The 11,746-nt window shown below is 42.7% G+C and overlaps 1 protein-coding gene across 2 annotated transcripts; it reads right to left on the reverse strand.

The window, feature by feature from the left end:
- Nucleotides 1-7,795: 7,795 nt before the first annotated feature.
- LOC139814535 (carboxypeptidase D-like) lies at nucleotides 7,796-11,695 on the reverse strand. Of its 2 annotated transcripts, XM_071780853.1 has the most exons (7): nucleotides 11,031-11,695; nucleotides 10,713-10,957; nucleotides 10,451-10,606; nucleotides 10,103-10,278; nucleotides 9,633-9,780; nucleotides 9,437-9,534; nucleotides 7,796-9,055 (listed from the first exon to the last, which is right to left on the reverse strand). In XM_071780853.1, the coding sequence occupies exons 1-7, from the start codon at nucleotides 11,499-11,501 to the stop codon at nucleotides 9,048-9,050; spliced, it is 1,302 nt and encodes a 433-aa protein (XP_071636954.1). In that variant the 5' UTR covers nucleotides 11,502-11,695; the 3' UTR covers nucleotides 7,796-9,047. The 2 variants fall into 2 exon arrangements, with proteins under 2 accessions (XP_071636954.1, XP_071636953.1); XM_071780852.1 differs by having other exon boundaries at nucleotides 7,796-9,534.
- Between the last annotated feature and the right edge of the window lie 51 nt (nucleotides 11,696-11,746).

An 11,746-nucleotide genomic window follows, 5' to 3' on the forward strand; every position in this document is an offset into this window, starting at 1 on the left:
AGGAGGGGAGCAGTGGGAGGTGGGGGGGACGGAAGGGGGGAAGACGGAAGGAGAAGCCGGAAGAAGTGGGAGACATGGTAGGTGGAGAGGGCGCCGGGAAACGCATGGGACAAGGTGGCGGGGACAACAGCAATACGCGGGGAAAAAAAGTAAAAAACAATGGGCAAAAAAGATTCGACACGCTTGTTCTTATGTACAGTAAATTGACAAATAAATGTTTCTGGGGGACGTTTACGTATTTATGAAACAGTTCTCCACAGAATTCCTACCCTTAAATGTTGCATTATGCTGCTTCCTTTAAAAACTTTGACCACCGATGGTAAAAAAATGAAATGTAAATATCGTTCAGAAAGGTAACGCATCGATTAACCTACTAACAAAAAAACAAAAAAAAAAAAAGGAAAAGAAAAGCAAGATAAAGGAATATTTACAAGTGGCTGGGGGACCAATGGGATTCTGGACTTTTCCCCGTAAATGTTTAAAGGGCAACGTAAAAAAACCAATTGGCTTTTATTTCCCCACGCCAAAAACATGTGGCCTCTTCTCTCTTTTGGTTTTAAAAGTAGATATAAGAACATTTGTTAAAATTTCAACACGGGGGCAATGCGTTTTGTACAAAACAATATCGTATATATTTTTTCGGTTACAAAAACGGTTTCCACTAAATCAAGTCTTTGTTCTCGATATTGTGTCCGCTCCATTCCCGTTTTCCGGGCCTGAGCAATCAAGAAAAACAAAAAAATCAGATTGCAAGCTATGCTGGGACATTTAAACTAGGAATAAAATGTTATAGTAATACACAAATAAAGGGGGAGAATGGTAAAACTTTGCTTCGACGTCGTTGGGAACGGGTTATATCCGGGATTGGGGACAGGGCAGAAGAAATTAGGATTTTTGTACAGATGGAAGACTTGGTGGAACGAGTGGAGGAAGAGCGCAGAAGAGAGACCACGAGGGCTCGAAAGGGAACAAAGGGAAGAGCAAGAAAAGCGGAAAAGGTTACGGGAGGGGGGGAAACTAGAGGGAGAGGTAAGCTGATGCAGGAGTGAGGAGAAAGAAGAAAGAGAAAAGAAAGTTAGGGAAGGAAAAAAAATGAAAGGGAGTAAAGAAAGGTAGGCAAATATTGACGTATTATTGAAGGAAGATAGGGGGGGACAAAACTACAAGAACAAAATGGAATATAGAAGCTACAAAAAAAACGAGGGCCGAAACATTAATCCTTTAACCGTTGCATCGGATTGAACCATAACCAGTAACGGGGAGAGTGAGAAAAGCCGGGAGGAGGCCCGGGTAACAGGAGGGCAACCATTATAGTGTTTTTTTCGAATTGAAAAAAAGTGGATAATGATAAAATAACTAGTAGGTTTCTAGGGGTATTGCCCCAGGGGGGACAATGTTAGTCGCGGACGGGACGCTTGGACATTTCACCTCGTTGAGGAAACTTTTCGTTCACCCTCCGAACGGGGGCGGGAGACGGGTCGAGGTTTTTGGTCTTCTGCGTGGGTAATCCAGAACAGGCGGTGGGCCCGTTAATTGTGACTCCCCAGGCGGGAAAAAGGGGAAAGGGAGGGGGAATAGAGGGAGATAGGAGTGACAGGGGTAGAAAGGAAAGAATTGGAACAGTTTTTGTTTCAATCAGATGCCGGTTGGACCTTTCGTGTGTAAGATAGGGGGACGGGGACGTTTTTTTCGGATCGGTTCGTTCTCCTACGTGGTGGGGGGGACGGTGGAAGAGAAAGAAGTGGGAAGAAAAAGAGAAGGGAGATGAAAGGCAGAGACCCTGCGTACAAACATAAACCAAAAAAGGGAAAGGGGTGGAAAGGAAAAACACAAAAAAAAGGCCGGGAGATGAGAAGCAGGGGGTAGGTGGCGGGAAGGAAGGGGAATAGCTGTAACACATGGGGGGAAAAATAAGGAAAAAAGGGGGGATAGTGTTGGGGGAAGAGGTACGGAGAAGGAGTAAATCAAATTGGCAAAGAGCGGGAACGTCTGTGCTATTCCCAGCCCCCACTTTCCCGCCGGCCCGCGGGTTTATGCCAACCCGCTTGTTGGAACCGTGCCCGATGTTGGCAGGGGAAGGTTGGCATCTCTTTTAGGGGCTCGCGGGGGGACAGCTTGGTCGGGCCCCTCGCGTTCGGGCGTGTGTGACACGGACCGCCCCCAAAGTTGTAGACAGTTAAAAAGACTAATAGTAGATTTAGTAATTTACGCAATCGAGTAAGTCCAGTATAAATCGCGACCGTGTTTTTCCCGAAAGGGAGGGGATTCGCCGTAGGTTGTGGGCGTGCGCCCGCGGCCCGCGGATATTGAGATTTCAAAACAGGAAAAAACACGGCGTTTTTCATTACGTGCAGTGAAAACAAGCTGCTGTGGGGGATCGGTGGGGCCCGATTCATGTCAGCCAAAGGCTTCCCGTGGAATTCGGGGGGAACGGCAAGCCTGTGAAAAAAAGTGGGAGGAGAGAACACCGCTAGTGGGGGGGGGGATTTTCGTCAGGGGGGCGAGAAGAATTGTCCGGACAAAACCCAAATAGAATGGGAAGGGAAAAATGCATTCTATTGGTCAAATCATGAGTATTTCTTGGCTTATGAATGTGGTCCAAGGGAGTGGATACGAAGGCGCCGCGAAGTGGTGTTGTAAGGAGCACCCAGCGGGTCCGCGTGGTTTCCGCTCGTAGGAAGCCCGGCCTGAAGGGGGGAAAAAAAAAAAACGGGAGGGGGGCGGGTTTAGGCACTATCGTTTTCTGATCGTTGTGGGGGGAAAACCGGATCTCTATAGGGAACCACATTAATTGCTTGTTTCCCTGTTCGCGGTTTTGCCGATGCTGGTGTTTAAAGGGCGGTGATGTCGGAGGATTACTTGGGGAATTCCCAAATTGGTTGCAAAAGCGCCGGGTTTTTTTTTGACTTTGACTCAGGATTCTTCAGATTTGCTTGCCGGCGGGGATGTTGGTCGGATGGCCGGTGTCGGGGGCCCTCAGTGAGCGATTATAGGCAAAACAGTGGTTTATATGAAAAAGTAGAAGTTTATTGAGGGATGATTTTGTGAAAAGGGTGACAAAAAAGAAAAGCTTTAACAAAAAAAATGAATCGGGAAGTAGAAATGAGGAAGGAAAACCGACTTAAACGTGTTGTTGAATAGGAAGGGCGTGTTACCCAGTATCATTTTTGGGAAAGTAGGGGGGCCCCCATTGTTGTGGCGGGTGGAACAACAGTTTGTGAGCTTTTTTCCTTCCGATTTCTCGGACGGTGGCCTCTCGAAACGCGGAGCGGCCCCGTGTTTCGTCCATTATCATCCCGAGGAATGTGGAAAGAAGCAGAGGGGAAACAGGACAAGGAAAAAAAAGGAAAGAAGACTTCGGGAAGAAAAGAGGAAACGTTAGAAATGGGGCCAAAAAGCAAGGGGAGGAGCTCCCCCCGGGGAAGGGGGGAGTGGAGGGGAACGAAAGCATAGAGGAGAACAGCTGAAAAAAAGGGAAAGGAATGGAAAGGATAAGTAGAAAAAAGGGAAGGAGGGGGGATAAGGATTTTTTAACATAAAACAAAAAATGGTTTAGTTGATGAAATAAAAATAATTCATGGGGAATAACCGTGAGAGGAAGAAACGGACGATTGTATGGCTTACCAACTTTGCAGTGTAGTAAGCAGTGCGCTGTATGGAAAATTCATTTCAAAAAACCGTGTTGCGTACTGTTATTCGACTGGCTGGCATATTCTCGTGTGTCTTCGGAAATGAGAGTAAAAGCAGGTAGAGGAGTGGTGATAAAAGTGAATTTCAAGGATTAGTACGTTCAAAAAAAATGACAGGATAAAAAAAGGATTCAGCAAACTCCCCGCAATTTTGTCTTCCGCAAAATTATAAATGGGACCGTTACCTGGGAGTGGAGAATCTGTTGGGAAAAAAAAAAATTCAAAGTATTTCACAAACGGGACGTTCGTAATTTTTCAGGTCCTGTACACAGTGGTCTCATTAAATGCAATCCGGTTAACATTATCCATTTTTGTGTAGGGGATCGGGCATCCAGTGTTCCTAAATAACGAAACAACTCTCTTCCTCTCCTTTCGGTCCTTGGACAACAGGGGAATGGGCAAATCAATTACTCTCTCTCGACGTGGTCGCATCCTAGACTCGGACGCCGGGGAATGGAAAATGCAGCCCATAAGTGGGGGCGGTCATTCAGTGTAGGCCTTCTGGATAGGGCAGGCCATGGCGCATACGTAAAAACAAAATTGCGAGAGAAAAAAGAAGGGAAAAACTAGGAGTAGAAAAAAGTTAAAAGGATAGTACAATAAAAAAGGAAACGGGGCTGGTGAGGGGAAAGAAAAAAAAAAAGAAAATAAAAACAATGGGCGAGATTGAGAAAGTAGGGCTTACATTAAGGTTGATAAATGCTGGAAATAAAAAAAGGCGCCGATTTTAAGACGTTAAAATTAAAGAAACAAAATATAATGGGTGATGTGTTTATTTCAAACTCCCCATTATGCCGGGGACGTGGGGAAGGATCAGGCATAGGGGAAAAAGCGGCGTCAGGATAAAGAAGGGAGAAAACGAGAGAAAAACGTAGGACCAATGGTGGCGGGGTGAGGGCCAGGATGATAGGTTTCTTTCCAAATAACGGCTGAAAATCTAAGCGCCTTCACAAGTCGGGAAATTTTTTAAACAATAACAAAAGGATGAGAAAGGGGGAAAAAGCAAAGCCCACGAAGAAAAGAAGAGGCGCAGATGACCGAAGGAAGGCAAGAGAGGCGGAATAAAGGGGGGGCGAAGGGCGGAGACGCGGTGGACAGGTGCCCAAAAGGAAGAAAAAATTGTTTTTGAAAAAAAAAATTCTAAATATAAAAAAATTGAGTTTACATTATTAGGGGCCAAAAACGAGGGCAAAAGGAAGAAAACATTTTATTTCCGAAAAAAAGTCATTTTAAAGGGGGTCTATGCGTGAAAGTTTGTGAATCTTGTCCAAGGTCCTTTCACTTATTAGTACAATTTCCATATGCGCGTATTTTCAGATCGCAGGAGGGCGAGTTTGGGGGAAAAGTGTGAATCTGAAAGAATAATTGCAACAAAGTGGATGATGGATGAAGTAAAGGAAGGTAAAAGTAAAAGGCAAGGAGGTTACTTTATAAACATACCCCCGACAATTTTAGGGTTTCATACGACGGTAACCGACGGATCACCACTTTTGCGTCGCGTGAGTGTCGTTAATGCCCCACGGCCCCCCCGATCGGAAAAGGGGAAGGTTATTAAGAGTAAGTCCGGGGCAGAAGAGAGGGACAAAGAACACAGTGAAATAAAAAAGGTTTGAGGGTAAAAGTATGATAAGTTATAGTCGCAAGTTAGACTTACGACCGAGGATCGCTTTGAATTGGGGATTATTTAGGGGGTTGGGGCCGCATGGGACGAACCCCACCGTTGCCGTGTATAACCTTTGCGGAGGGGGAACTGTGGGAAAAGACAAGGAAGAAAAGAAAAAAAAGTGTGAAGAGGGGATAAATAAAAATTGAGACAAACGCTCTATGGATACACCGTATTTGGTTTCTACGACTATTCGCTTCTTGCTAAAACTAAAAAAGGGACCCCTACGAGAAAAATGTACCCCCCCCCCGAGGAAACAAAAGGAAGAAGCGGAATTGAGATAGAAAGGGCGATATAAAACAAAAAAAGAATAGGAAAATGAGGAAAAAGAGATGGAAGCGGGCACGGGGGAATGGATGAAAGCCGGCAAGACCCAAGGAATAATAAGGTCAATACCCGATGAGCACACTGAGGGCGGGAGGGGGGAACCACCATCAAGTAAAACGGTAAAACTTGGTGCAAAATGAATGGCATGTGCAAACGAAGTTGGGCAACAGGAAGAAGTACCAACGCGCGGAGGCGCACCGTTTCGGTGTTATTCCCTTCCGGGGGGAAAACGGTTTCATTCGAGGGAGGCGCATGTTCGTGCACATGGGATAGTAACATCAAAGAGGGGGAGGGGAAACAAAAAAAGGATGGGCAGAAGAGGTGTAATGGAGGGGGCGACGAGTGCGGGGAAGGTGGCGCCCCCCAGGCGGTGCAGGAAGGAACCAGATAATGAGGCCGAGGATCAAAAAAAAAGGAAATCCAGGTACCGGGAACTGGCCGGATGGAGAAAGGTGGGGAAAGAAAAAAGTGAGAAGGTAAAGGGAGGTGAAAAGGACTTAATAGAAAAAAAAACAAAGATAACTCCGTGGAAAGAATTAGAAGGGGGGGATAGGGCAGAAAAGAAAAAAACCAAATCGGGGCGATTTGCTCGCATATACCCAAAATCCATGCCACCCGCCTTGGGTTCTTCGGGGTTCCTGGGTGGCCGAGTATAATGTAAAAGATGGGAAAAAAAAAAATTAATTAAGTAAAAAAATATAAAAGAGAGCGGACGGTTTTAAAACTGTTACACAAATGCGGATTTTTACGCAGCGTTTGAATTCGTAATTATATGTCGAAAAAATTGGAGTGGAAATCTAGAAATATGCAACAAAGAAAAGAAAAGGTTATACATAAGGTCGTGATGAAAAGCGTCTTATGCAGACGAGTATAAGAAAAAAAAGGACGAGAGGTATTATGAGAAGTACAGTTGTGTTAAAATGTATTAGAAAATTAACAACAACAAAATATTGAGCTTAAAATAATCTTAGTTAGTCCTCAATTCAAAGAAATTTACCGTTTAAAAAAAGTTAAGTGGGAAGTTTAAATTTACGTCACCTCGAAATAAGGAAAGGCGATAACGCAAACGAAATTCAAAGAAAATATAATAGGGTGGAGGGGAACAGGTAAGTACAAATATCATAGGGAAAAGAACGGACCATAATTCATTTTAGGTTTTATGAATCGGGAAAAGTGGTTCCTATTGAGGGTCTTACACGCTTCCGCGTTTTGCCGTGGGCCATTTTCGCCCGAAAAAATAAACAAATTTAAATTAGGGGAGAAATAGGATAAGTGCGGGGGTTTTTGCACATGCTCTGGCAAAACCACGTGGGAGCCGGGGGGAGCGGTGCCACTATTTGCCCCGCGTGGAACCCCCCCTTCTCATTCGGGGGGAAGGGAGGGTTGAAGGAATCAATAAGAGAGGAGTAAAGGAACAGTGATGGATAAGCCAGCCAGGTTTCATATGGAACGGGGGGACCACCGTTCCTCATTGGCAATTTCCGACCCGTATTCCCACCTCCGGTTTCTTCAGGAGTCAGGTGGCAACGGCCGGGATGCTTTCGTGGATTTTCCAACAACGCACGTTACAAAAATGACAGCGGCAATTGGACGGGTAAAGGGGGCACCTATGGGCTGTTAGAGGCTAGTGAGGTTATTGGGTAAAACTCGCGGTCAGGGCTCCTTTTAAAGATAACTTTTATCAATTCGCGGGAAAAGACAAAAAATCTCCAAACCAAGAATAACGAGGTGGCAGGGGTGGTGTGGAATGGATTGAAACTCCCACGGTGTGATAAAAGCCATACTTGTCGACGGGTCTTATCACTTCGTCGACCGTACCTTCTCCTGTATCGCACAATCATGATTGTTGTCAGAATCGAACGCAAAGTTTTCAGAGAAACGATCGTCGAAATGCGCCAGTATGTGATCGCACAGATTTAAAATTATATATAACAACGTAAAACAACAGAAACAAGAGATGGATATGTCACAAAAACACAAGGTACAGAGAAAACGAAAAGAATGAGATAAAATGATCAGTTGTGTGTAAAAATAATACGTGTATATAATAAATAATAATATACGTGGTCGACACTGAGAGGAAAAGGATATAAGTATTGAGTAAATTATTCATTGCTCAAGACGAAAACAATACTTTTATTTCTAGTTCTGAACAATACATGCTTGTAAGGAAAATATTGGAACATACATTGTTATACAGATTATATGATATATCGGCCACTGTGACGTGTCCTCACATAGAGATCTACATTAGTATAGTTCCCGATACAATAGAATGGGTATTGGCAGTACTATGTATCTCACATGGTACATGTAAAACACAGTACGTCTGTTTCTTTTTTTTCTGTTGTTTTGTATACTTGCAGTTGCCTTGCACGAAATAAGGTAGACAAAACGTTTTGTATTGTCATGCGTATTTTGCTTCCAACCATCATTTACAGAATTTCGGCCAAAATCTATCCTTTCAATTAATCTCGTTAAAAGCAAAAAATAAAATATCAATAAAAAAAATAAGTACCTCAAAAAAGCTTCACTTACATCTGTACACATATCAATATATTAGCAACATCGATATCTACTCCGTAATTTGTCTAATAATATTATTTAATAATAAAAAATAATTCTATTAATGATTATTATCTAACGATTTACCTATTTTCCATTAAAGGAAAAATATGCAGCTCATTGTTTTTTGTGCTTGTAAGTACATATGTATAAACGAAATATAAATTATGAAATATAATGTAAACCATTTATAACCATGTAAAAATTTCAATCTGATTCAAAATATACGTAGTCTACAATGTAATAGGTATTATCTGTAAAGATATGTTTGATCGGTTAATTTGTTCTTGTTTGTATATTGATATAATATACTACTTTCCAATCTGCAGACAGGCCATTATTTGTGTCTTTGTTAATAATGTGCAGAATTTCATGTAAATTTGTATTCATACAAATTTTAAATGCAATCGCGGAATGTTTGTTTACATATAGATATGCAAAATATGTTTACAAAGAAATACGTTTGAATAAGACAATATTAAGATTAAACACATATAAGTACAATGGTAGAATAAATATATGCCTTCTGCCACAAACTGGAATATAGTTAAAATATTTTCCTTATTTATTTCACGTATAAACTATGAGAAAAATATATTTAAAATCCTTATTCCTTTTCTCTGCCATATGCAGTTAGTGAGATTCATTTCTCCATACCTTGTGTATATATGTATAATTATAAGTCTAATGTCTTAAAATCTTATTAAATAATAAAGAATGCCATGTCGAAATATGTCAGGAAACAAATAAGAGATTCTGCAGTCACAAATTATTAAAGATGCGTACATCCGAATTTCACAACATTAATTCGCTAAAACAAAACAAAAAATTTACTAAAAAAACAAGTAATGAAAACTGATATTTAAAAAATAAATTTTTTAATAGGATATTTGTATATCAAATAAAATCATTTACTAATATAAAAACTTTAATGTTATAGTACAAACAAAATATATAAATTATTAAAACGACACAAATGAATGAATGATGTGGTTAGTAATAGCTTGTAACATTTTAGACAAAAAGATACATGTTAGATAAACAATATAGCCGTGATAACAGTGCCGTTAGATAATTTAAATGTTCGAATATGAGTAGTCCTGGTCATCGTACTCATCTATTAGCTCATAGAATGGTAGTCTGTTAAAAAGTGATATTGGTACCATTTGTGGATAATTTATGTCATTTTTACCTTGTTCATAAAATACTTCTTTGTTGTTTAATGTAAAGTTAAGGATCATCGGTGTGCCTTCTAATACAGTTACATTTACTGGTTTGCTGGGTTCGTATCTAGATAGAAAAAAAGAGAAACAGGTATGTTAAAAATATTCTTCAGCATGGCACGACATGTTACGTGTTAATGTTTAAGAATTATAACGTTTACATACCCCCATGCAGTAGCATAAACCGAATAAGTTCCTGGAAGTAATAAACGCCAATACTCGCCATTGGACGTGGTCGTTACATTATGGTCTATTCCTTCCACAACGACGTTTGCTCTTTGGATCGGTTTACCATCCTTACCGCGTACAAAACCTGCAAACGAAAAACAGGTAGGATCGTAAGGTAAAGGTACCAATACCCGGACACTTAAGCATAGGAAATGTACCAATACCTGGACACGTATCTGTGTGTCTGGATACCTTTAAAAATATATAAATTTATGAAAATAAACGCTTGGATATTATAACTGAAGTTTCAAATTACGAAAAAAAATACTTTTATCTTTGATTTTAATTCGCGTTATACTTATAGCGCGAATTATACTTAATAATAAAGGTGTCCGGGTATTGGTACCTTAAAATCTCTTTCTAAAATTAATCCAACATGAAAACAACGTATATATAAACATCCTTACCTTTTATTCCAATATGCACTTGTTCCAAATATTTAATCAGCGATTCTTTATTTAATTGCCACTGCTCCGGTATCGTCGAGCCGGGAGGATATTTACAGCAACTTAGCTCAAACGTTATGTCGAATGCGTTGGAGCGGGCATAATTGTAGTCCTGCATTCCACCAATTACTTCGTACCTGTCAACAAATTCAAAACTTTAATAATCTTGTAAAACCCATTCGGAAATTTGTTTCAGTTCCTGCGAATAATAAGCTAACGGTTTTGTGAAGATTATTTTAGGAATTGATCATCCGACATCTTAAATTTTACTTTAAATTACTTTAAAAGACGCAATATGCTTATTCTTACCAATACGCTCCATTTGTAACGCCACTTCGGAATATCTCGGGTGGACAAGCGTCACCTCTGCGCATTTGTGGATGATTGTCGGCGTAAACGTGGGCGAGGTACTTGAATAAATTATCGTCCGGACTTTTACTCTCTATGCAGCACGTTTTTAGAATGCTAGAACGACACATGTCTTGTCAGACAACAGACAGAACTTCCAATAACGTAAGCTAGAACAATTTAACAATGTGTTCACAACCATCATAATGATTGTATAACATACCCAGAATCATATGGATAGCTGGCAACTACAGCACCACCGTGAAGATTGCCGGAGAGCACAAAAGGCTCGTTTGCGATCCAAGTCATCATAGCCACCGTTTCGTTCTGGCGACCGTTCAGAATGGAGATGCCTTTCCTGAGCTGGCTGAGCCTTCTGTCGAACTGATCGGGGAAGTCCCGATTCAAGTCGACGTGATTGGCGTTCTCTCTGCCCGAGAAGTCATCCTTGGACTCGCATTTACCCTCCTGAAACGCAAGAACGTCTCAAATTGTCTGCGATCTCGCAACTACGATTGCACAGCGCGGCTGGGAATCTTACCTCTGAATTCTCGAAACCGTCCGGATTCATGGAGGGCATCAGGTAGATGTCCGTCTGTTTCACGAGCCGAGTGACGCGATCGTCCTTGCCGTAGCGGTCCAGGAGGTACTGTCCGAGAATGATGAGCAACTGCCTGCCCACGACCTCGTCGCCGTGCATATTGGCGACGAGCTTGACCATGGGCTCGCCGAGGCTGCGCCGGCCGACATTCTCCGAGATCTCGAGGACGAGGAGGTCCCGGCCCTCCACCGACTTCCCGATGGAGAACACCCGCGCGAGGTGCGGATATCGTTGCGCCAGGGAATCGAACAGTCGTCGCAGGTCCTCGTAGTGCGTGTAGGACGTGGTGACGTAGTCGCCGTCCCGCGCAGCGTCCTCCTCGTCGGCGGCGTTCAGCGCGTAGCCGTTCGCCAGGGCGACCGCGGCGCAAACGAGCGCGAGGACGACGACACCGCGACGTAGGCCGTCCATTTCCGGGGCCGTTTTACTCTCTCTCGCGCGCGCGCTCCTCTTGGACGACGAATTCCTCGTTAGCACCTCGCGCGCGCTCCTGGCCAGTATCCTCACCTCGGGGAAGACCGTCAGAGGCTCATATCAAGGGCCGTCCCCTCAATCCTTCCGCATATATACACAGTGCTGACGTCCGCACGCCAAACGCCAATTTCGCCAAACGAGTGGGCGACGTGTCGACGAGGAGGGGGAGAGCAACGTCACCC

This window comes from Temnothorax longispinosus, chromosome 6, assembly GCF_030848805.1.
Source record: "Temnothorax longispinosus isolate EJ_2023e chromosome 6, Tlon_JGU_v1, whole genome shotgun sequence".
Classification (NCBI taxonomy): Eukaryota; Metazoa; Arthropoda; class Insecta; order Hymenoptera; family Formicidae; genus Temnothorax; species Temnothorax longispinosus.

What these genes read in the sequence shown, in the direction of transcription:
- LOC139814535 (XM_071780852.1), bottom strand. Translation starts at nt 11,501, where the DNA reads ATGGACGGCCTACGTCGCGGTGTCGTCGTCCTCGCGCTCGTTTGCGCC. An exon ending in AGCTATCCATATGATTCTGG is followed by an intron (nt 10,607 to 10,712) that starts GTATGTTATACA and finishes GTGTCGTTCTAG; the next exon opens with CATTCTAAAAACGTGCTGCA. An exon ending in GTTACAAATGGAGCGTATTG is followed by an intron (nt 10,279 to 10,450) that starts GTAAGAATAAGC and finishes ATTTGTTGACAG; the next exon opens with GTACGAAGTAATTGGTGGAA.